The following is a 26,277-nucleotide window of genomic DNA, read 5'->3' on the forward strand; positions in this document are numbered from 1 at the left end:
GGACAACTCCCGAGTCAGTTCTCTCCTCCCACCATGTGGGATCCAGGCATCAAGGTCAGGTCATCAGGCTTGATGTCAAGAGTCTCTGCCTGCTCAGTTGTCTCACTGGCCTGCTGTCCCTTGTTTTACATGAAGAAAATGTGTTCTGTATCAGTGATTGACTGCTTTCTTTAATAATGTAACACTGAAGGAATGGCTTTCATTGTTTTCTTTCTGTTGGGTTATGTGTACAGTAAGAGCACATTTGAAATGTCTGATTCAGTCTTTAAAAGTTGATCAATAGAGAGAGAGAGTGTGTGTGTGTGTGTGTGTGTGTGTGTGTGTGTGTGTGTGTGTGGATGTGCATGTACACAGTGTGTATGTGGAGGTCAGAGAACTACTTTATATAGTCAGTTCTTTCCTTATACTCGTATGTGAGTCTGGGGATCAAACTCAGGTGGTCAGACTTCGTGGCAAGCACTTTGCCCACTGCGCTATCTTGTCATCCTCCAACTATTGATTGTATTTTTATCTATTTATTTTTTTGTAGCACTCAGTATTGAATTCAAGGCCTCATGCATGCTACACAAGTAGTCTAATACTGAACTCTACCTGTAAACCCTAACTTTAAAAACTCTTTGTGGAAAATGTACCATAAAAGTATAAAATCCTTAACTAGATAACTAGATATTTGTATTTGCACACATTTGCATTTATTTACTTTAAATTGTACTTGTGTATGTATGCATGATTGTGTGTGTATACTTTCATGAATATTGATGTGGAGGTCAGAGGTCAATGTCAGGTGTCTTCCACTATTGCTTTGCTCTTTATTTTTTGAGACAGGTTTTCTGACCGAACCAAGCGCTCACTTACTGCCTACAGTGGCTAGCTGGAGAGCTCCAGAGACCTGCTTGCATCTGTTTATTTTTCCCAAGCCCCATAGCCTAGGGTCAGGGACACGTGCAACCAAACCTGGTTTTTACATAAGTGTTAGATCCAATGTCAGGGACTTGTGCTTCTGTGCCAGGTATTTTACCAGTAGAACCATCTCTCTAGCCCTAAGACATGTATTTTAAAATTTTTATTTTACGTTCAGAAGCATTACATCCAGTCACATTTTAAATACTTTGTTATATTTGCTTTTATTATTAGGTATCGCAATAATTTGACAGCTGCAAAGAAAAACAACTTTTTAAAGAAGGTATGAAGGCTAAGTCTGTGTTAAATCACCATTTTTATAAATAACCGAGTATAGATATATGGGACCTGTTAAGAATAAAAAGGAAAGGAATAATAGATGTTAATGACTATTTTATTTCTTTCCCATTAGGCAAAATCAGAGTTCAATCTCAGCAACAAGATCTGTCAAGAATTTAATTACTATTTGACAGTTATGGTTCATTGCTTATGGATTTCCAAACCATTTGAAAAAGGAGTGTACATTGATCCCCAAATCTTAGAAAATACTGGAGAAACTGAGTATAAAAACAGCCTAAATTTAGTCCACCATCCCGCCCTGTTGAGCTACGCAGCTTCCTTTTTGCTACAGGTAAGTAAGTGTGTTTAAAGCGTCTTTAGATTTCATGTGGTAACACTGACTGTGAAAATAGGAACTGCTATATCTGAATTGCAAGGCATGTTTGGATTTTTTTAGTGCTAACAGAATTTTGATGATTGTTCTAGGCTTTAAGGAACTTAAAGAATCTATTCTCTAAGAGAGCTTGGCTTTGTTACAGAGACAGAATTGTTAACAAATTACTATGATATTGTGCAGTCAAGTGAGGGAAGGTACAATTGTAAGAAAGATAGATAAATAATTCAGTTCTGCTTGAGGTGAGGTGAGGTGGTGCCAGGTAAGGAAAGGCTTCATAGAGGTAGAAGTTCCTGGATATCCCTCCTAAGATTGAAAGTGAAAGCTAGGCAATGTTGGCTTTTGACTCTTCAATGAAGCCTGCTGGTTCAATGTACTGATATGTGGGCGTGGCAGAGGTGTGTGTGTCTTCTTAGGTCATTGGCAAGATTACCATTTTTAACCTTATTAGTGACTTGGGGGCCATTCATAAAGTGTGTATATCAAATGCATTGATGATACAGTGTTAGAATTACAGAAATTGGAAAGAATTTGGATTCACAAGTCTCTTAAAATAGAACATTGAAAACTCAAACAGTGAAAACAGCACAGTTAGAGAAATAGTCATTGACTAGATATCTCAGATACACATGTAATGATCAAGACTCATCTGGATATTGCTCTTAGAGTTCAGTGTGTAGTTGGGAGGCTGTCAATAAATAGCTTAGCATAAACAAGGATGTTCATGGCTGAGGCAGGAAGATCAAGAGTTCCAAGCTGGTTTTACTCAAAACCAAAACCCCAAACAAAAGCAAACACCAAAACAGGCTTGGTTTAGTGCACATGGGAGGTCAAGGTTAGGGGTTAGGAAAATTATAAATTTGAGACTAGCCTGGGACACACAGTGAGATGCTGTTGAAGGAAGGAAGGAAGGAAGGAAGGAAGGAAGGAAGGAAGGAAGGAAGGACAAAAGCAAAAGACAATATGAGGATTCCATCTTCACATATTTCTTGATGTTTATTATCTGTATTTTTAATCATCTTCACATATTTCTTGATGTTTATTATCTGTATTTTTATTTTTGGCTATACTAAAGGGTATGAGATAATACTGAATTGTGATACTGATTTGCCTTGCCATGAGACCTGGATGTTTGCCATTTTTCACACTTACTGGCTACCTCTATATTTTTTTGTAAAAAATATTCAGACCTTTTGTTCTTTTTTCTGTGTGAGTGTGAGAAGTGAATCTTAGGTATCTCTGGCTACCCTCAGACCTGTCATGTAGCTGAAGGTGATCTTGAACTTCTGATCTTCCTGCCTCTACCTCCCAAGTGCTGGGATTACATGCATGTGCCAAACATGTCTGGATTATATGGTCAAGGGAATCAAACCCAGGGCTTCATGAATACTAGGCAAGTACTGTACCAACTGAGCTACACTCCCAGCCCTTTTTCCATTGTTTGTCTTGAGACAGAGTCTCACTATACTGCTCTAGTTTGGTTAGAACTCACGAGGTAGCTCAGGCCGATGTCTCATGTTGCCATGACTCTCCTGCTTTAGCCTCTAGAATCTGGGATTACAGGTGTGGGTCACCACACTGGTACCTTTCCTCATTTTTTTTCCATTTCTTGTTTATTTGTTTGCTTTCCTTTGCTCATTTTAAAGTGAAATATTTGTGTTTTTTTTTTTTTGGTTTTTCGAGACAGGATTTTTCTGTGTAGTTTTGCGCCTTTCCTGGAACTCACTTTGTAGGCCAGGCTGGCCTCAAACTCACAGAGATCCACCTGGCTCTGCCTCCCGAGTGCTGGGATTAAAGGCGTGCACCACCACAGCCCCGCTGAATATTTGCTTTTTTATTATTGAGTTGTAGAAGTTCTTTCTATATTCTAGATATATGTCCTTTAGCTATATGATTGCCGAAAGTTTTCTCCTAGTCTTTAGATTGCCTTTTACTTTTCATATTTATTTATTCATTGTATGTTTTGTCAGAGCAGGGAGGCACATGTGCCAGGGCATGTGCATGGAGGTCAGAGGACAATTTACAGGAATCAATTATTTCTATCATGTGAGTTCTAAGGATTGAACTTAGGTCATCAAGATTTGGGACATATGTTTTTACTTCTGAGTCATTTTTCTGGTCCTGTCCTGTTTTGTTAGTGTCTTTTAAAGTACACCACTTTTTAATTTTGAAGCCAGTTTGTGTGTGTGTGTGTGTGTGTGTGTGTGTGTGTGTGTGTGTATATATATAAAACATTATTTTTTAATATTCCTTTAGGATATTTATTTATTTATTTACTTATTTGAAAATTAATACTGCACATGTTTATATATTTGTTTCGTTTTGTTTTTGTTTTTTTCTCTATTAAGAAATTTTCTACTCATTCCACATACTATCCACAGATCCTCCCTCCTCCCTCCTCCCACCCCCCAGCCCTCTTTCCCAAGCCACCCCGCATCCCCACGTCCCCCAAATCGAGGTCTCCCATGGGGAGTCAGCAGATCCCGGCACACTGAGCCTAGGCAGATCCAAGCCCCTTCCCACACACCAAGGCTGTGCAAGGTGTCACACCACAGGCATCGGGCTCCAGAAGCCTGCCCATAGACCAGGGACAGATCCTGATCCCCCTTCCTGGGTGCCCCCCAAACAGTTCGAGCCAAACAACCGTCTTCTGTATCCAGAGGGCCTAGTCCAGTCCCATGGGGGCTCCACAGCCACCAGTCCACAGTTCATGGGCTTCCACTAGTGTGGCCGGTCATCTCTGCAGTCCTCCCATCATGATCTTGACGTCCCTCGCCTGCAGTATCTCTCCTCTCATCAATTGGATTCCCGGAGTTCAGCCTGGTGCCTGGCCGTTGATCTCTGTATCTGCCTCCATCTGTCACTGGACAAAGGCTCTATGATGACAGCTAGGTTATTTGCTAGGCTGGTCACTAGAGTAGACCGGTCCAGGCACCCTCTGGACCACTGCCAGCAGACCAAGGTGGGGTCAACCTTGTGGATTCCTGAGAGCCTCCCCAGCACCCTGCCTCTTCCTATTCCCATGATGTCCTCATCTATCATGGTATCTTCCTCCCTGCCCTCCCACTCTGTCCCTGTTCCAGCTCGACCCTGCCATTTCCCTATGTTCTCATTCCCCACTCCTCGCCCTCTGCCACCCCCCACCCCCACCCCCAGTCCACTCCATGTAGATTTCATCCACTTCTCCTTTACAGGGTCATACATGTATCCCTCCTAGGGTCTTTCCCTGTTAGCTAGCCTCTCTGGAGTTGTGGGTTGCAGTCTGGCCATCCCTTCCCTCACATTTAGTATCCACTTATGAGTGAGTACATACTATGTTTGTCCTTCTGAGTCTGGGTTACCTCACTCAAGATAATATTTTCTAGTTCCATCCGTTTGCCTGCAAATTTCATGATATCATTGTTTTTTTACTGCTGAGTAGTACTCCATTGTGTATATGTGCCATATTTTCTTTATCCATTCTTCAGTTGAGGGTCATCTAGGTTATTTCCAGGTTCTTGCTATTACAAATAATGCTGCTATGAACATAGTTGAGCATGTGTCCTTGTGGTAAGATTGAGCATTCCTTGGGTATATGCCCAAGAGTGGTATAACTGGGTCTTGAGGAAGATTGATTCCCAATTTTCTGAGAAACTGCCATACTGATTTCCAGAGTGGTTGTACAAGCTTGCATTTCCACCTACAGTGGAGGAGAGTTCCTCTTGCTCCACATCCTCTCCAACATAAGCTGTCTTCAGTGTTTTTGGTCTTAGCCATTCTGACAGGTGTAAGATGGTATCTCAGAGTCGTTTTGATTTGCGTTTCCCTGATGACTAAGGATGTTGAGCAATTCCTTAAATGCCTTTCAGCCATTTGAGATTCTTCTGTTGAGACTTCTCTGTTAAACTCTGTAGCCCATTTTTTAATTGGATTGTTCAGTATTTTGATGTCTAGCTTTTTGAGTTCTGTATATATTTTGTAGATCAGCCCTCTATCAGATGTGGTGTTGGTGAAGATCTTTTCCCATTCTGTAGGCTGTCGTTTGGTCTTATTGACCGTGTCCTTTGCTCTACAAAAGCTTCTCAGTTTCAGGAGGTCCCATTTATTAATTGTCGCTCCCAGTGTCTGTGCTACTGGTAATATACTTAGGAAGTGGTCTCCTGTGCCAATGCGTTCAAGACTACTTCCTACTTTCTCTTCAATCAAGTTCAGTGTAACTGGATTTATGTTGAGGTCTTTGATCCACTTGAACTTGAGTTTTGCGCGTGGTGACAGATATGGATCTATTTGCAATCTTCTGCATGTTGACATCCAGTTATGCTAGCACCATTTGTTGAAGGTGCTTTCTTTTTTCCATGGTACAGTTTTGGCTTCTTTGTCAAAAATCATATGTTCATAGGTGTGTGGATTAATGTCAGGGTCTTCAATTTGATTCCATTGGTCCACATGTCAGTTTTTATGCCAGTACCAAGCTGTTTTTATTAATATAGCTCTATAGTAGAGCTTGAAGTCAGAGATCATGATGCCTCCAGAGGTTGCTTTATTATACAGGATTCTTTTAGCTATCCTAGGTTTTTTGTTTTTCCATATAAAGTTAAGTATTGTTCTTTCCAAGTCTGTGAAGAATTGTGTTGGGATTTTGATGGGGATTGCATTGAATCTGTATATTGCTTTTGGTAAGATTGCCATTTTTACTATATTGATTCTACCTATCCATGAGCATGGGAGATCTTTCCATTTTCTGATATCTTCTTCGATTTCTTTTTTCAGAGACTTAAAGGTCTTATCGTACAGGTCTTTCACTTGCTTAGAGTTACCCCAAGGTATTTTATATTGTTTGTGGCTATTATAAAGGGTGTTGTTTCTCTGATTTCTTTCTCAGCCCCTTTTTCATTTGTATATAGGAGGGCTACTGATTTTTTTGAGTTAATCTTGTATCCTGCCACCTTACTGAAGGAGTTTATCAGCTGTAGGAATTCCCTGGTAGAATTTTTGGGGTCACTTATGTATACTATCATGTCATCTGCAAATAATGAAAGTTTGACTTCTTCCTTTCCAATTTGTATCCCCTTAATCTCCTTATGTTATCTTATTGCTCTGGCTAGAACTTCAAGTACTGTATTGAATAAGTATGGGGAGAGTGGACAGCCTTGTCAAGTTCCTGATTTTAGTGGAATCGCTTTGAGTTTCTCTCCATTTAATTTAATGTTGGCTGTTGGCTTGCTGTAAATTGCCTTTATTATGTTTAGGTATGTTCCCTGTATTCCTGATCTCTCCAAGACCTTTATCATGAAGGGTGTTGGATTTTGTCAAAGGCTTTTTCAGCATCCAATGAGATGATCATGTGATTTTTTTCTTTCAGTTTGTTTATATGGTGTATTACATTGATGGACTTTCGTATGTTGAACCACCCTTGCATCCCTGGGATAAAGCCTACTTGGTCATGGTGGATAATTTTTTTGATGTGTTCCTGGATTCGGTTAGCCAGTATTTTATTGAGTATTTTTGTATCAATGTTCATGAGGGAGATTGGTCTGTAATTCTCTTTCTTTGTTGCATCTTTGTGTGGTTTGGGTATCAGGGTAACTGTAGCCTCATAAAAAGAATTTGGTAATGTTCCTTCTGTTTCTATGGTGTGGAACAATTTAAAGAGTATTGGTATTAACTCTTCTTTGAAGATCTGGTAGAATTCTCTGTTGAAACAATCTGGTCCTGGGCTTTTTTTGGTTGGGAGACTTTTAATGACCATTTCTATTTCCTTAGGGGTTATTGGTCTATTTAAATAGTTTATCTGGTCTTGATTTAACTTTGGTATGGGGTACCTATCCAGAAAATTGTCCATTTCTTTCAGATTTTCCAATTTTGTGGAGTACAGGTTTTTGAATTATGACCTGATGATTCTCTGGATTTCCTCATTGTCTGTTGTTATGAGTTTCTTGAAATTCTGTATGAATTTCAGTTTGTTGGCTTCTTTTTTTTTCCTTCTTTTCTTTGTAAACAGCCTTACCATATAGTTCTGGCTAGCCTGGAACTCACCATGTAGGTCAGGCTGGCTCAAAATCACTTGCCTCTGCCTCCCAGGTGCTAGGCTTAAAGGCAAGTACCACCTGCCATGCTATTTTCAGTGTCTATAAATAATCCTACTCGGATTTTGGTAGGTAATACTTTGATTCTGGAGATCAATTTGAGTGGTATTGTGACCATAACGTATGTATTAAGGCCATCATATACCATTCCATTTCTTCAGGTCTCCTTTAGTTTATTCTGCGAAGTTTTGTAGGCTTTGTTTTGTTTCGTTGAGACAGTCTTGCTGTATATGTGGCTCAGAGCTCACTGTGTATACTGCCTGACTTTTGTCAAACTTGAACCAATCATCCAGCCTCTGCCCCCTGAATGCTGGGATTACAGGAATGTGCCATTATGCTTGGTTTAAAGTTTTCACAGTAAAAGTTTTCTACATCTTTTGCTAAGTTTATTTATAAGTTATTTTTCTGATGTTACGGTAACTGGCATTTATCTTCAGATTATTCATTACTACTAAATAGAAATGCAATTGAAATGAAGTTGATTTATGTATATTGATTTTATGTATTCTACAGCCTTGTTGAGATGGTTTATTAGACATGCCTTTTTTTGGGTTTTTTTTTTTTTTTGGTTTTTCGAGACAGGGTTTCTCTGTGTAGCTTTGCGCCTTTCCTGGAACTCACTTGGTAGCCCAGGCTGGCCTCGAACTCACAGAGATCCGCCTGTCTCTGCCTCCCGAGTGCTGGGATTAAAGGCGTGCGCCACCACCGCCTGGCTAGACATGCCTTTTAATGGATTCCATAGGATATGGAAACTTTAGAAACAGTGTGGGAGAAAAACTGGCTGCTTGATGAGAGCCAGAACATTTCCTTTCTTACCAGGATAGGATGGTTAGGTTTGTATGTGGGTCCCTTTCAGGCCGAGGGACCTCCCTTCTATTTCTAGTTGTTGAATGTGGAATGCTTGTTGAATGAATGAGTGTTGGGTTTTGTGTAATTTTTTTCTCCTGTGTCTATAAGTGTGATCATATGACTTTCTTTTGTTTTCTGTCGTATTTTTGAAGTTTAGCTATTTTTATATGTATTGGTGTTTTGCTTGCATGTATATCTATGAACCACATTTGTGTAGTATGTATAGAGGTCAGAAGAGGGTGTCAGACCCCCCAAGAGAGGGGAGACTGGAGTTACAGACAGTTGTGAGCCACCATGTGAGTATTGGGAATCATGCCTGGGTCCTCTAAAAGAGCAGCCTGGGCTCTAAACAACAGAGTAAACAGTCCAGCCACTCCTCTGTTGTATTATTATGGTATATTACATTAGTTGATGTTTAAGTGTGCATGCCCAGAAAAAAATTCCTCTGTCATGGAGAACAAGCCCTACGTGTTGCCAGATTTTGCTAGTAATATATGTAATTTTGTGTGTATAGTCATAAGGTATGTTGGTTTTTCCTTGTGGTATCATTGTCTGGTTTCGATTTCAGGGAAACACTGAGCTCAGAGAATAAGTTTGCAAATGTTCTTTCCTTTCATATTTTTGAACAACTCGATGAAGAGTTGGTAGTCTTTACATAGTTGGTAGTGAAGTCATCTTGTTATGGGCGTTTGTAAATTCATTTGTTCTTTTAAAAAGTTATGTTGCCCAAAAGAGAAGAGGTTAATTATTAAGTTAAAAACAGAATGATTTACATAAATAATTTATATAATAGAGTTATAGCAGTAAATGTATAGTTTAGAAATTATAACTCATTAAACAAACAAACAAATTAACACTTCCTTTAACTCTGGGCTGTATCTAGTATGTTCTATATGAACTTATTTCCTGACTTTGTGATTGGGGTCTCTCCTCATTGAAAAAAATTTTCTGATATTAAGTCATACTTTTTTTTCTTGTTTTTTGAGACAGAGTTTCTCTGTGTAACAGCCCTGGCTGTCCTGGAACTTGCTCTGTAGACCAGGCTCGCCTCGAACTCACAGAAATCTGCCTACCTCTGCCTCCCGAGTGCTGGGATTAAAGGTGCGTGCCACCACCGCTTGGCTCTAAGTCATACTTCTTTAATGGAAAAGTCTATCAACATAATGTCCCATTGCTTAAAATTGGGTGCATTTAAATATATTTTTTAAATTTAATTTATGTTTATGTATACGAGTGTTTTGCCTGAATGTATATCTGCATGTATGACTGATGCCCTAAGAGGCTAGAAGAGGGAGTTGAATCCCTTGGGACTGGGGTTACAGACAGTTGTGACCTGCTATGTGAGCAGTGCTAGGAATTGAACCTGGGTCTTTTGGAAGAGCAGCCAGTGCTCATAACCACTGAGCCATTTCTCCAGCCCCAAATTTGCTGAATTTTTACTTCATTTTAATTATTAAAGGAGATAGTTAATAAATCTGAAGTTTAAAAGTTCTTTTGAGATGGATTTCATCAAATTAGATACTGATCCAAATGAAATTCTTTCCTTAGGTCTATACATGATGTTTTAAAAATTGTGTATTTGCCAGGCATGCTGAACCAGCACTTAGCAGGCAGAAGCAGATGGTGTGTCACTGAGTTCAAGGCTAGCCTAGTCTATATAGTGGTTTCCTGGACAACCAGGGTTACATAGAAAAACCATGTTCCAAAACAACAGCAATAAAAATTGTGCATTTGCTAATAGTAAGATATGCGAAAATTCACTTCTCAGTTGATTACAAATATATACAGGATATGTGCATATATGTTCTGAAATTCTTTTTCATTGTAAACTCATTTCTTATAATTCTGTTCTTTGGATATTATTCACTATATTATTGTTTATGTATGAGTTTAATTAATATACAAGTAAGAATTTAGTTTTAAGTTGCTGCTTTTTAAAAATGAAAATACAGCTGGGAGGTGGTGGTGCACACCTTTAATCCCAGCACTAGGGAGGCAGAGGCAGGCCTAGTTCGAGAGTTTGAGGCCAGCCTGGTCTACAGGACAAGTTCCAGGACATCCAGGGCTACACAGAGAAATCCTGTCTTGAAAACTAAAAAGAAACAAAACGAAAAAAGAAAAAAATATAATTATCATTTGGAAATGCATATATTCTTTTTTGTTATTTGGGAATTTACATATATATAATGTATTGTTTCGAACAAACCTATCTCCTTCGTCATCCTTCTTACTCCTTTTCTGTCCTAACATCATGAGCTCTGTTTTCTTAAATCACTACTGAATCTACTTAGTGCCGTCTATAAGTCCATGGGTTGAAGAGCATCTACTGAAGCATGAGTTGGTAGCCTCTCATGTCCTGCATCCCTGAAGAAAATCAACTCTTCCTTCACCCAACAACTATCACTGCTAATAGCTCTCTAATAGCTCTTCAGTGAGTGGTAGGACTTCATAACCACCTCCCTGCTCTATACTAGGATTTTGTGTAGCTTGATCTTGGACAAGTCTGTGAACTGTATTAACTGCTGTGAGTTCATATATGTGATTACCTGTTGTGTCCAGAAAACACTATTTCATCATACTGCCTCTGGCCCTTATAGTCTTTCTATCCTCTCTTCTTCAGTGATCCCTAATCCTTGGGAGGAGGGGTTGTATACAGATATCCTGCTCTGTAGTCTCTTATCCTTTGCATATTGACTAGTTGTCAGTCTCTCTATTAATCACTGCCATCTACTGTAAAAAGGAGCCTCTTTGATGAAGGTTGAGAGATGCACTTATCAATGGGTATAGTGATAAACCATTAGGAATCAGCTTAATACTGTGTCCACTTATCATAATAATAGTGGTAAGTTCTCTCCTAGGGCATATGACCTCTCTAGCTCTTATGGGTCTGGGATCACTTAGAGATTCACCATGACCATGAATAAATTTTAATAAGAAGAGGCTTTATTAAATACTGGCATTAGATCATGGCATCAGGACAGCAACAGAGAGCACTCTCAAGATGCAGCTCCTAGCCATATTAGCCCAGGCCTTATAAAGGCAAAACACACAAGATTACATGTATTCTATGTGTAGGCAGGGTCTTATTTTAACATATGTCTTGCAGTTGACCTAGTCATCTTTTTGAGCAGAGTAATCAAGTTTGATTATACAAGCAGAAATAGCAGGTAGTCTGATGACCTATCTTGCAAGAACAGCTAATTTTACAAGCCCAATAATTTTTAGCTTGCCATGCTATGTTCAGTTGATATCTCTGGGAGGCCTGCTCTTTTCTGAAGGGAAACGGAGGAGGAGGGGATCTGGGGGAGAGGGGAGGTGTTGGGGAGGAAGGGGAAACTGTGGTTCAGATGTAATATATGAGAGGAGAATAAAAGGACTCCCACCCTACCCCCCAAAAAAAACCCAACCAAACCAAACATACACACACACACACACACACACACACACACACACACACACACACACAGACACAGAGCCTTCAGCATCTGGGAATAAAGGGAAGTGGGCTGACAGGGTTTAGCCTGTATAAGCTAGGGGCCACTTGTTAGAGGGATTTTTGCTTTTTGATCTCTCAAGCATAGTAAGTTAAGTCTAAACTTCCAATGTGATGGTAACCATCACATAGCCACTAGTTCTTGAGCAGTTAATGGTACCAGGCGGGGGTTCTGTCCTATGGAGCATGTCTTAGATCTAAGCCAGAAAGAGTTGGCTGTTCCTGTAACACTGTGCCACTGTTGTACCAGTTGGCAGGCTGGTCATCATTGTAGCTCCCAGGCTAGATGGTTTTTAGGCCAGTCTTGGAGAGTTGTTCTTGCCCTAGGAGCGCTCTTAGTTGCCTATTGCCCCCTAGGAACTAGCTGACCTGTGGTTTCCTTTCTTGCTCTTAGCTAAGAGAAGCTTCTATTTTGCAGAACACCATTATGCTTAACATTCTCACACTGTTCCAAGTAAACTTAGTTCCTTTGAGGTGAACTTTGCAGGTCATTTAATTAGTTAATTAATTAATTATCTTTTAGACAAGGTCTCACTGTGTAGCTCTGGCTGTCCTGCAATTCACTGTGTAGACTAGGCTAGCCTTGAACTCAGAGAGATCCCCTTGTCTCTACCTTCTCAGTATTGGGATTAAAGGTATGTGCCACCATGCCTGGCTCATTTGTATTTTATTTTAGGTCATTTTTATTTTATTTTATGTGTATGCGTGTTTTGCTTGCATATGTATCCATGTACTATGTGAATGCCCTGGTGCCATGGAGGCCAAAAGATGGCATTGGCTCCCTTGGGGCTGGAGTTATATAGATGGTTGTGAGCCACCATGTAGGTGCTAGAAATTGAACTCAGGCCAGGCAGTGGTGGTGCACGCCTTTAATCCCAGCACTCAGGAGGCAGAGCCAGGTAGATCTCTGAGTTTGAGGCCAGCCTGGTCTACAGAACGAGATCCAAAACTATGCAGAGAAACCCTGTCTCGAAAAACCGAAAAAAAAAAATGAACTCAGATTCTCTGGAAGAGCAGCTAGTGCTCTTAAATACTGAGCCAACTGTTCAGCCCTATTCTAGTTCAGTTTTAGAATGTATATCCAGTGTACAAACTTACGAATTTCATGATGACATTTTCCGATATGTATACCATGAACTTCGTTCATATTAGCTTCCCATTACCCTTTTGTTTCCCCCTCTCCTGTTCCTCTTCCCAAACAGTCCCCTTCTGCTTTCAAGTGTGTATATAATCCATTCTCATTCTCCTCTCCACCCTGCCCCAGCTCTCATGTAGCTCATGCTGGCCTCAAACTTGCTATCTGACTGAGGATGATCTTGGAATCCTTATCCTCGTGTCTCCAACTTCCAGATACTGGAATTATAAGTCTACACTGTCACATTGGCTATGTAAAAGTTTTAAAATATATATTCTCCATATGAGAGAAAATGTATATTAGTCTTTCTGAATCTGGCTTGTTTTGTTTAACATGATGATCTCTAATTCCATCCATTTTCTTGCAAATAATATAATTTCATTCTGTATGGATGAATAAAACTCTAGTGTATATTACCTCTCTATAACTGCTTACTTCCATCGAAAACTCTCTGAGCCACTTTATTAGGCATGGGGCAAGATAGAACCTTCTAGTTTTTGGTATACCCCAGCAGGCATGGAATGTCTGCCTAATGAGCATGCTGGGACAAAGGTGAGCATTCTGGTATTCTTAGATGGTTACAGCTGGAATGTAGCCTTTCTGCTTTGCATGAGATCTTGGTGGAGAATGGAAGCCTCGAACCCTTAACCGTGCTATCCAGGAAGGAGCAGGTCATGGGGTCCAGTGTCTCAGATCCTTGCTGTTCTAATTGAGGTTTAATAAAAATTCTTTGGTTATTCGTTTTTTAAGGTTTTAGTTTTTATTTATTTATTATCCGTTTATTTATTTACTTATCTATCTATCTATTTATTTATTTATTTATTTTAGAGACTTCCTATGTAGTCCAAATGGGCCTAAACAGAATTCTCCTGCCTCAGCCTCCCAGGTACTTAGATTACAGGTATGCACCATTGTGTCCACATAATAGGTATTTCTGAATAAATGTTGAGACCCTTCCTCAAAACAAACAAACCAAAACATTGAAAATCATTACATGGCTCAAATTCTGTGCCTTTGTTTAATAACTTCAATCTTGGACAGTTTTTTTTTAAGTTTATGGGCTTCAGTTACCTTGTCTAGATTTTGTTTTGTTTTGAGACAGGTTTTCCTTGAATAGCCCGGTCTAGCCTCAAACTCTTAACCCTCGTACATCAGTCTCCTGAGTTCTGGAATTAAGGATAAGTACTGCCATACCCAGCTCCCCTTACCTGTTAAATAGGAATGATAATATCTACCTAATTATGTTGTAAACAGTACATTTCATGACGTATGTGAATCTCAGTATGTTTGGCATATAATAATTGCTCAGATAGTAGTGATTATTATTGTGTATTGATTAATCTGCATCATAATTCAGGGATATTTCGAAAACTTTTCATTGGAGTCATTGCTTCTCAGTACTTGAAAGCCAAAGACCCTCCTCAACTGGGTTTATAGAGTCTGGGAAGCAATTTTGGTTTCCACCAGCTGGAGAGTAGGCATACTGACATCTAGTGGCTGGGACCAGAGATGCAGTTAAACATATTGGTGCATAGGATATTCCCTCAAGACAATTTTTGGTCCCTAATAGTCTATTTTAAAGTATTTTGATATTCTGTCTATATCCAACATGGCTTTTGTTCCACCTTAGTACATAAAAGTCTGTTTTATTCTTTTTGGTGTTTGCCATTGTATAAATCATTGGTATGATTTAATTTTAAAATTTCCTTATTGATATATTCAGTTGTAAGAGCCTTAAATCAATGAGATTCTCAGCATTGAAAGTCTTAACCCTTGTAAATATTTTCATTAAAAATTTTACATTTATTTATGTGTGTGGCAGGGGGTTCACATATGCCATGACATTCATGTGGAGGTCAGAGGACAGATTGTAGCAGTCAGTTCTCTCCTTTCGTTCTGTGGGTTCCAGGAATTGAACTGAAGTCATCAGGCTTAGTAGGAAGCACTTTTACCCGTTAAGCCATCTTGCTGGACTGTCTTGGGTATATTTTGAATGTGTATAGAAAATAAAAAAAACATTGTTGTTTTGAGACAGGGCCTTAAAAAGTATGAAAAGACACAGGTGACATTTGTCATACAGGTCTGCTCAAGAGTGTAATAGGAGTGGGAAGGATTTCCAGCATGGTTGTAATACAGTCTGAGTCAGTGTTTAATGGTGATGCCTGGTTTCTTGTGGAGGGCTGTTTAGAAGAGGAGGGCTGAATAGAAGTAGGGACAGCAAGCAGGGCATTGCTGAAGTCTAGATGAGATCCTGATAGTGATTTTTGTACAGGTGGTTCCGACAGACTAATAGACATGGACTGCTTTGACGTGTTTAGAGAAGGCAGGACTGTTGATGATAGTTTGATGGTAGGAAGGAGACAAGGACTTTTGTTTGAGTTGATGCGATTCCATTTATTAGTAAGAGGAATTCTTATGAAAGACCTGAAGGTGTTGTCTTGTTTATGGGGGAGGACAAGTTGAGACTGCGTTCTGACCTTACTTAATTTTGAGGTGACTATAGACACTTAGGACCAAAATATTAGGAAGACAGTTTGAAATGGGGCTTGGAGCATAGGAAGAAAGGTTGGTAATTAGAGAAATAAATATAATATGGAGTTAATCAGCATGTTCTATATTTCATCATTTTCCAAACCACATTTGATCACTTCCATGTATATCAGAAATCAGAATACAGCTTGTGATCATTTACAGCCAGGTAACTATGAAGTAATTGTTCTTTGCTGTTAGAGCATGCACAAGGAGGTATAGTTGGTTTTATTTACTCTTACTGTTTGAGGGGCCCGCCACCCAGCTCCCAAGTAAATCACACATGAAGGCTTATTCTTTCTTACAAATACCTGGCCTTAGCTTGGCTTGTTTCTAGTCAGCTTTTCTTAAATTATAGCATCTACCTTTTGCCTCTGGGCTTTTACCTTTTTCTATTTCTGTATACCTCTCTTTACTTCTTACTCCATGGCTTGCTGTGTAGCTGGGTGGCTGGCCCCTGATGTCCTCCTCTCCTTTTCTAGTTCCTTTATCTTCTCTTCCCAGATTTCTCCTCGTATTTATTCTTTCTGTCTGCCAGCCCCACCTATCCTTTATTCTGCCTTGCTATTGGCCATTCAGCTCTTTATTAGACCAATCAGGTGTTTTAGACAGACAAAGTAACACAGCTTCACAGAGTTAAACAAATGTAACATAAAAGAATACAACACATCTTTGCATCATTAAACAAATGTTCCATAGCATAAACAGATGTAACACATCTTCAACTAATATTCCACAACAGGCAGGCTACCATCACACTTGATGATCACAGTAGCTTGACAAAAATTTTCTGGAGACGCTGTTTTAATCCTCAAAAACAAAATGGAGAAGATGAGAAACAGCAAAACATACACATTCTGAACTTGCCTGAAGTAGGAACCAAAAATCTGTTTGACCCTTGATATTGTCAGAGGAATGGCTCTAGGAAACCCTTTCAGGTGACGAGATCCGTGGATGCTGAAGTCTCATCAAGAGATGTAGTATGTGCATATGACTTATACACCTCCTCATCTGTACAGATGCTCCTTGACTTAGGGTGAGATTTTGTCCCATTGGGTTCATGATAAAGTTGAAATACCTTAATTTGAACCATCATTAAGTTAGAAACTGTCTGTAGTTTAAGTCATCTCTAAATTGCTTATGCAGTAGAGTATACTTATGTTATACTTTTATTGTAATTACTTAACTAACTGTTCCTTAATTACTTATTAAATACCAGTAGAGAGTAAATTCTGTGTAAAGAGTCGTTACACTAGATAGTTTAGGGAGAAATGATAAGAAAAACAGTCTGTGTGTTTAGAATACACAGTGCCATTGTGCTTTTTAATAGTACATAAGTGCCAGATGAACAACACTAAACAAACAGTGCTGTGGGGGGCCACAGCAGGGCATACCAGCATATCATTCCATCCAAACGGACTCAGCAGACTGCTCAACACACAGCACATTCAGGTTGTGACTTTTGAAATTTTCTCTGTTTTCCCCAAATAGTTTTGATTCTAGGTTGATTATCCATAGGTGTGGAGTATGTAGCTATGTCAGGTCGGTAATCATTACCTTTACATAATTGGGATGCTGTCATCAATAGCTTTTAGATCTTTTAAATGCTTTGTTACCAGCACTATGACACACACACACACACAGACACACACACACAGACACACACACACACACACACACACACACACAGACACACACGCTTTTGCCAGTTTGCAAATACTTACTAACATGTGTTTATAAAAATGTTATATGATAAGAATATGCCTACATCTGAAAGAACTGATTCAGGATTACAAAATAAAAATGCTAAGTATGAAAAAGCATCATTGCGGTGAAGATGTAACTGTGGCAGAGCACCTGCCTAGCATGTACAGGGCCCTGGATTTGATCCCCAGCACTTCAAAAACAAAACAAAAACTAGATAGCAAAGGTATTGCATTGTACAAGTTTAATATGCAGAGTTTCCTGTTAGGGATAGTGAAAAGTATTCTGTCTGGGAATATGGTGATAGCCAAAGCCAAGTGAAGATTTAGAGTTTTATAGAATCTACTGTACATACGGCTTACTTTACCAGATTCCTTTATTTTTTACTTTTTTTAAACTTAGCATTCAAAGTATTAGGCTTCATCATTGCATTTTCCTACTTTTTGTGTTGATTTCCACCCCCAGCCTGCTTTCCAACTCCCCTGCTCCTTCACTTCTCTTCCCTCCATCCACTTCATGTCACATGTATTCTGTTACTCTCTTTTCCTTCCCTCCCTCCTTCCTTAACACTCCCATTTCCTCACACTCCCCTCTCTAGTTTTATACCTTCCTGCACACATATACACATAGATGCAAATGAAAATCTAGGATTTGGGGGTTAGGCAGATGGCTCAGTCTAGTCTGTAAAGTGCTTAGAAGGCAACAGAAGAACCTGAGTTTCATCCTCAGAGCCCACATCTTAAAAATGCCACATGTGTATTGTAATGCCAGTGCTGGGGAGGCAGGGGCATCACTGGCACTGGATGACCAGCCAGCCTACTCTAATCGACAAGCCCCAGGCCACTGAAGAGATGCTGTCTCAAAAACAGGGTGCTGAAGGAACCACACCAGAGGTTCTCTGCTGGTCTTCACGTGAACATATGCACACAAATGTACACAGAATCTAGGATCCACATAGGAGAGAAGACATACAGTATTTGTCTTTCAGAGTCTGGATTATTTTGCTCAATATGCTAATTTAGATTTCCATCTGTTTTCCTGCACATGTCATGATTTCATTTTTCTTTTATGGCTGAATAAGTTCAGTTGTGTGAATGTGCCACATTTTTTTAGCAATTAATCAGTGGACAGATATAAAGGGTGTTTCTGTTTCCTGACTGTTATGAATAGTGCAGTAATAGACACAGATGTTCAAGTGTTCTCATACTTATTTCCATAGTGGCTACAGCAGTTTACTCTCCAATAAGCAGTTAATGAGGGGTCCACGTCTCCTACATCCTCTCCAGCATTTGCTGTCATCGCTTTTTTTCTTTATTTATGATTTATTTTTATTTTATGTGTATGGATGTTTTGCCTGCATTTATGTATATGCACCACATGAGAGGTACCCCCGAGGTCATAAAAGGAGGTCAGATTCCCTGCAACTGGAATTACAAAGGGTTGTAAGCCACCAGGTGTGTGCTGAATCCTGTGCAAGAGCAGCATGTGCTCTTAAGTGCTGAGCCATCTCTAGCCCCATGTTTTTGTAATGATAGCCATTCTGACTTGGGTGAGATGAAATATCAAAGCAGTTTTAATTTTCATTTTCTGATGGCTAAGGATGTCAAACACTTTGTAAAATGGTTATTAGCCATTTGTATTTCTTTTGAGAACTTTCTGTTCAGCTTGTTACCTTATTGGTTGATTGGATAATTTGTTTTTGTGATGTTTAATTTTTGCAGTCCTTTAGATATTAACTCCCTACCTGAAATTTAGCTGGCAGAGATTTTCTCTGATTCTGTAGATTGTCTGCAGGTAGTTTCTATTTCTGTGCAAGTGCTTTTGAAATTCATGTAATCCCATTGGTCAGTTCTTGGGATTATTGCCTGTACTATTGGAAGCCTTTTCAGAAAGATTTTGCCTATGCTTATATCTTGAAGTGTTTTCTTTCTAGCAATTGCAGAATTTCATTTCTAACATTGAGGTCTGTGGTTCATTTTGGATTTATTTTTGAGGTGGGTGAGAGATATAGATCTGATTTTATTCTTCTGCATGTGTAAATGCAGTTTTCAAAGCAGCCGTTATTGAATACCAAAAATTCAAGTAATCCCTTACAGTATATTAAAATAAGACTAGAAACCAACATGGAGAGAAACTATACAGATACCTGGAGACTGAAAAATACATTTTTGAATGTATTGAGGAAATCAGGAAGGAATTTTTTTCAATTCTTAGAATCAAATGAAATAGCACAATCTAAAAGAACCTCTGGAATACAGCTAAGCATTTCTGGAGGGCAAGCTTATAGCTGTAAGTGCTTACTTCAAAAATTCCTAGTAGAGTCTAGAGAGATGACTTAGTGCTTAAGAGTACCTGCTGATTTTGCAGAGAACCCAGCTTCTGTTCCCAGCAGCCACATGGTGTCTCACAGCCATCTGTAACTCCAGTTCCCAGGGACTCAGTGCCCTCTTCTAGCCTCTGTGAGCAGAGACATGCATGTGGTATATTTGTATACATGCAGGCAAAACACCCATATACATAAAAACCAACAAAACGAAAACACAACTTTTTAAAAACAGTGGTCTCAAATAAACTAATGATGCACCACAAGTTTCTAGAAACACAGTAAATGGCAAGAAATAATAAAGATTCAGGTAGAAATAAATGAAATAGAAACTAAAAGAACAACATATAGAATCAATGAAACAAAAAAAAACTGGTTCTCTAAACTGATAAACAAGATTGACAAAGCCCTAGCCAAACTAACTGAAAAAAAAAAAAGGCTGAAATTAATAAAATCAGAGATGAGCCACTGTGAAATCCAGGAAGGGTCAAGGGGGCCGATCAATGTAGAAAATGTGTATCTTTGTCCTTTAAGGTACAATTCAAACAGCACATTTCTTAGGAAAAAGTCTTTAACACCCTCCGTTACAACTTTTAACAGTTAAGTACAAAATAAAAAGAGAAGGTCATAGGTTAGCTAAACTTAGGTGCTCACTTGTGTACTATGCTTTTATTGTTCCCCTATTTGTGCTTTTAGGGAGAAAGAAATACAGGCGGTTATTGTGAATACTTATTCAAAAGGAGTCCCAGAGTAGGAATAGAACTTAGCAAGATGAATCAGAGTGTGAAGAACCATAGTTACTCTGTGATGATTTTGCTAACCTAATGTGTTCATTTTAAAGGAAAGCCCTGAAGAAAGGACAGTAGAACTGAGCTCTATTCAGGTAAATACGTTTACTTTCATCACGGATATGGATTTCATGTAGCTTAATCAAGAGATTTTGTATGCCTTTACTTCTTTCTTAGTCTTAGTTCTACTGACTGCAAAAAGTGAAAATGAAATGTTTGCCTTCATAATGCTGTCAAATAACTTTCATCCAGATTTATTGGCATAGACTTTCATTGTCTTAGGATATAACTCTTCATAGTTTGACTGTTGCTGTTCTGATCATCCACTGTCTCATGTAATAGTACAGTTGTGTGTATCTAAAGTGAACCTGATGTAAGAACACTGTGTACAGTGTTCTCATTATCCTAGAAAATCCTCCTGTGTACACAGCATAGACTGTGCCATAATATCTTTTGTGTCATCTATTTTAGATACTAAGTTTCTAGAGTATGAGAATGGTGGCACTTACCCATTTCACAGTACTTGCTCTGATGAATGTTTTGCCAATATAATTAAAGCAATATTTAGATCCCTTGGATTAATTTAGTGACTTAGCTCTAATAATGAACCTAGCCCTTCTAAGCTGATGTTTACAATATGCATTCAGGATGTTGTAAACTTTTCTGGGGAAAGAAAAGGAGGCAGGGAACAAGTATTCATGTTCAATTAAGTAATTTTTTCTTTTTTGTACCTGCAGGGGAAGAAATGGAACTGGTATTTGGACTATTTATTTTCAGAAGGTTTTCAAGGCTTGAAACTTTTCATAAAAAGTAGTATTCACCGTTCTTCTCTATCCCAGTCAGAGATCAAAACCTCAATGGTAAACATTAGAAGAATGTTGACATAAACAAACTGGGCATGCTAAACTAATCTCATTGCTAGAGAGGCCATGTAGCTCAATGTGAGTTTCCATACCCATTTCACAAGCCAACTGCTGTCTTCAAGGAGTACTTAGACTGGCTTTCTGTCCATAGCTCAGGAGAACCTTGGTGTGACTAACTTATTTTTTAGTATTCAGATTTTTAATTTACTAATGAAAAAAAAAATCTCTTCATCTGCTTTCTAGTGGGAATTTTTATCTGCTATGTTAGTAGAAGATAACGAGTAATATAAAGTTACTCTGCAGACATTGTTATGCAGAATACTCTGCAGTGTCTGGAATCCTGGGGACATTTCTGTTTTTCTTATGTGAACACCAGCAGCACCAAGTTACTTATAATAGGCTGCTACATGGGTGTAACACATTCCTGAGAAGCTGATAACTGTCTGGGCCTGCACTGGCAGTAATGTATGTAGGAAGGAAGGATAGAGGATGAAGAAATTTCTGATTTTATTGGTTTTATTTCCTGAAACCATCATATTATTTGAGTGTATATGTGTATGTATGTATTTATGTATATATTCAGATTTAAATTTCCAGGCCTAAATAAACTAACTTAAGCTTTACCTTCAGGAGTAATTCTGAAGATTTAAAAAATCCATAACAGAGATTATTTTTGCTGAGAATTCATTGTAAATTTTGTTTCACTACTACTGAACAACTTCCATTTAGTACATTCACATTGAGAATAACATCTGACTTTTTAATGGAGACTCTGAAAGCCAGAAGGGACTGGACAGATGTTTACAAGCTCCAAGAGACCACAGATGCCAGCACAGACTACTATACCCAGCAAAACTATCAATTCCAATCTCCAGAGAAAGAAAAACATTCCACAATAAAAACAAATTTAAATAATTTCTGTTTACCAATCTAGCTTTATAGAAGGCACTAGAAGCAAAACTTCGTCTGAAGAGAAGAGTACACCCAAGAGACACAAGGAATCCTAGAACAGTTAGTCACAATGGGGGGGGATTCCCACACCACCACGACAAAAATAAAGGGAATTAATCAGCACTTCTCATTAATAACTCAATATTAATGGTCTCAGTTCCCCAATAAAATGACATAGACCAACAGACTGGATTAAAAAACCAAAAAATGCACCTCACCACCTATGACAGACATCACCTTAGGGTAAAAGAATGGAAAAAAAGTATTTCAAGCAAATGGATCCAAGAAGCAAACATACTTTAAACAAAACTAATCAGAAGAGATAAGGACACTAGCTACTCATTAAAGGAAAAATCCACCAAGAAGATATTACAATTTTAAACATTTATGCACTGTATTAGGTAGGGTTCTGTAGAGAAACAGAACGTGTGTGTGTGTGTGTGTGTGTGTGTGTGTGTGTGTGTGTGTGTGTGTGTATATATATATATATATATATATATATAATATGAAAGTCCCCTAGATACAGAGGTAGACAGACAAATAGGGGATTTATTAGAGTGGCTTACAGATTATGGTCTGACTAGTCCAACAAAGGCTGTCTCTCAACAGAACGGCTAAGAACCTAGCAGTTGTTCAGTCCACAATGCTGGATATCTCAGCTGATCTTCAGTATATACCAGGATCCTGAAGAAGTAGCCTCTAATACTGGTGAAGTAAACTTGCAAAACTTCATTTCTCCCTTGTCCTTTATATAGGCTTCCACAAGAAGGTGTGGCCCACATTTATGGTGAGTCTTCCTACCTTAAATGACCCAATTAACTAAAAATCCCTCATAGGTGTACCCAATGGCTTGGGTTTTTAGTTAATTGCAGAAATAGTCAAGTTGACAACCAAGAATAGCCACCACATGCATCAAGTTCTGTTCTCAGCACTTACACAGAGGATCACAATTATCTGTAACTTCAGTTATAGGGGATCCAATGTCCTCTTCTGTCCACCTTGGTCACCAGGCATGCATGGTGTGTACATAGATACATACATACATGCAGGCAAAACACTCATCCACATATAAATAAGTATGTTTTTTAAAGAGGACAGAAAAGAAGAAAATATTTTAAATTATGGCTAGTGGTGCCCTAAGCTTGATACATATCTACATCCAAGAAGCTCAAAAATATTAGCAAATCAAATCTAGTAATATACTGTATTAAAAAGGATTAATTATATTCCATGACAAACTGGGATTCACCCCAGGGATGCCAGGTTCATTTAACATTGCAAAATCAGTTAATATGTCATGTCAAAATGTTCTTTTAAAAAGTAAAGACAATATAGTAAGTGCAGAGATATTCCATATTCATCTAAAAGACTGAATACAGTTAAGGCAGTATTCACCATGCTCTTCTACAGTTTAATACAATCCTTGTTAAAATCCCAGCTGGCATTTACAGAAACCAACAAGTTGATTTTAAAATTCAAATATGAAGGGTTGAGGGAGGGGGACAAGTGGTCACATGTAAAGTGAGTGTGTAAAGAAGTCAGAGCAGGTGGTAGGAGGACATAAGGGGACCATGGGAAGAAGACAAGGAGAGAAATAAATATTTGAAAAAATGCCATAATGAAATCTACTTATTTGTAAGATAATAAAGCTTTCTTCAGATAGACATCCAAGGGACTCTGAATTACTAGAATAGTGTTGACATACAAAACAACTAGAAACCATGAGAGGACTCACACACTTCTTGACTTCAAAGTTTACTGCAAAGGTACACTAATCATGTGGGATGTCCACTGGAGAAGACAACTGGGACACTGGTTTAAGCTAATATTAGTCCACTGGCAACTACACTGGGTGTTTTGGGATTTCAGTGTAGCCCTGGGCCTTCCTCAGGGTGAGATTTTAAGCACAAAAACAATATCCTGGGTTGACATAGAACAGTTAGTCAGAAGCAGAACTGCAGCAGCCAAAAAGCAAGGTTAGTATATTTAGAGACTTTACCAGAATTATGCACTTTGATGGATTAAGTCTTTGTTTTCATGTGCTGAATGGAGTTTTATGGCCTGAATGGTACTTCCATTATGGAGCCATTTGTTCTAAGATCTGGGGGCCTACTACAGTCTGGGCGCCTGTTAAAATCACAGTGTGGTGTGAGTGTTGTGAGAATAGATTATAGATTAGGGATGGAGAGGTGGCTCAGCAGTTAAGAGCACTTGATGCTCTTACAGAGGAACTGGCTTGGTTCCCAACACCATCAACCTCACAGCTGCCTGTACCTCCAGTTCCATAGTATCTGACACCCTCTTCTGACCTCTGAAGGCATTCAAATGTACATGTGCGCGCGCACACACACACACACACACACACACACACACACACGTGCACACACACAAAGAATAGACGTAGATCAATGAAGTAGAACTGAGAATTCAGAAATACATACATTTGGGGTCATTTGACTTGAGGCATGGTGGCCAAGAAAATTCATAGGGTTGAATCATAGTCTTTTCAACAAGTGGTGCTGCAATAACTGATATCCCAATGCAAAAGATTCTGGTTTGATTTCTGTAACACTCTATATGCAAAAATTAGCACAAAATAAATAAACCTGAATGGGAGGAAGGTCTTAAACTGTTGGATTTCTAGACAAAACACAGGGGTAAATCTTTACGGTCTTACATTAGGCAGTGATTTTTTTCTTTTTAGCTATGGAACCAGGCACACAATAAATGAAAAATGAATATCAAAATTTCCATGCTTTGGGATGGATGTAGTGGCACACACCTTTAATACCAGCACTTGAGAGGTATTGACAGGCAGATCTCTGAGTTAGTTTGAGGCCAGCCTGGTCTACAGAATGGATTCCAGGCCCGCTAGGGCTACACAGAGAAACTGTCTCAAAAAAAAAAAAAAAAAAAGCTGGGCAGTGGTGGCGCACGCCTTTAATCCCAGCACTTGGGAGGCAGAGCCAGGCGGATCTCTGTGAGTTCGAGGCTAGCCTGGTCTACAAAGCCAGTTCCAGGAAAGGCGCAAAGCTACACAGAGCAACCCTGTCTTGAAAAACCAAAAAAAAAAAAAAAAAAAAAAAAAAAGAATTTTCATGCTTCTAATGACACCATTATGGAAGTGAAATTAAGCTAGGCCTAGAATTAATAGCAAGACCCCATTTTAAAAAAAAACTGAAGTGAAAACACAAAATGGGAAACACTTGGAAATTACTTGGTAATCTTTTATTCAAGATATATGTAAGAACTATCACAGCTCTGTGGTTTAAAAAAATGCAGAGTGGAGCAAGGTTCTGAAAAGCCATTTCCAAGAGGGGTGTAAGTATATAGTAAGAGTTTGTAGAAGTTGGTCTTGTCTCAGGGTTCCAGCCCATAGTCCTGGGCTCCTTTGATTTTGGCCACACAGTGAGGCAGAACTTGCAGGGAGGAACACAAAACAACGGCTATGCACCTCTTGTGTGGGAAGCAGAGAAGGAGTGCTGTGAGCTCGGTGATCTGCGTCCTCCCCCACCTCCTGAAGTGTCCACTAGCTCAAGGGAGAGTATCCACTGAGCACCAGCTACTCAACACATGAGCTGGAGGGGGCCAGAAGTGTCATACTCAGTTTCTCGCACTGCCTGACTCTTAACCTAAGCTACAGGCCACGCATCCTTAAGCCCTGTCATCTCAATTCATTTCCAAACCCAAGGAAATTAGTCTGGATTCAGGAAGAGTGAGAAATTAGAATTGTACTCAAGCTCTCCATTTAGGAGCTTTCCTAAGGTGTTTTGTCACAGTGATGACAAAGCTACCCCAGGCAGTAGCTGAGCCTAAGACCTACTACTCTTGCGGAACACCGTGATTCTGTAAGCCACTTTATATAAGAAAAGCCTTATTGGATAATAACTATGGTATCTCATTCTTTTAGACAGGATCACCTGTATCCCAGGGTGGCCTCGAACTCACTATGTAGCCGGGGATGACCTTAAAATTCTGATCCTCCTGCCCCACCTACAGTGCTA

The 26,277-nt window shown here is 39.1% G+C and overlaps 1 protein-coding gene across 1 annotated transcript in view; it reads left to right on the plus strand.

The window, feature by feature from the left end:
* Cenpi (centromere protein I) overlaps positions 1-22,320 on the plus strand; it is a 59,185-nt gene extending 36,865 nt beyond the window's left edge. Inside the window, exons 18-21 of the mRNA XM_059250400.1 lie at positions 1,135-1,183; positions 1,313-1,531; positions 20,513-20,554; positions 21,197-22,320. Of these exons, the coding sequence (XP_059106383.1) occupies positions 1,135-1,183; positions 1,313-1,531; positions 20,513-20,554; positions 21,197-21,346 (460 nt within the window). The 3' untranslated portion in view covers positions 21,347-22,320. The remainder of the gene's footprint in view (positions 1-1,134; positions 1,184-1,312; positions 1,532-20,512; positions 20,555-21,196) is intronic.
* Positions 22,321-26,277: the final 3,957 nt, after the last annotated feature.

Source organism: Peromyscus eremicus, chromosome X, assembly GCF_949786415.1.
Source record: "Peromyscus eremicus chromosome X, PerEre_H2_v1, whole genome shotgun sequence".
Lineage (NCBI taxonomy): Eukaryota > Metazoa > Chordata > Mammalia > Rodentia > Cricetidae > Peromyscus > Peromyscus eremicus.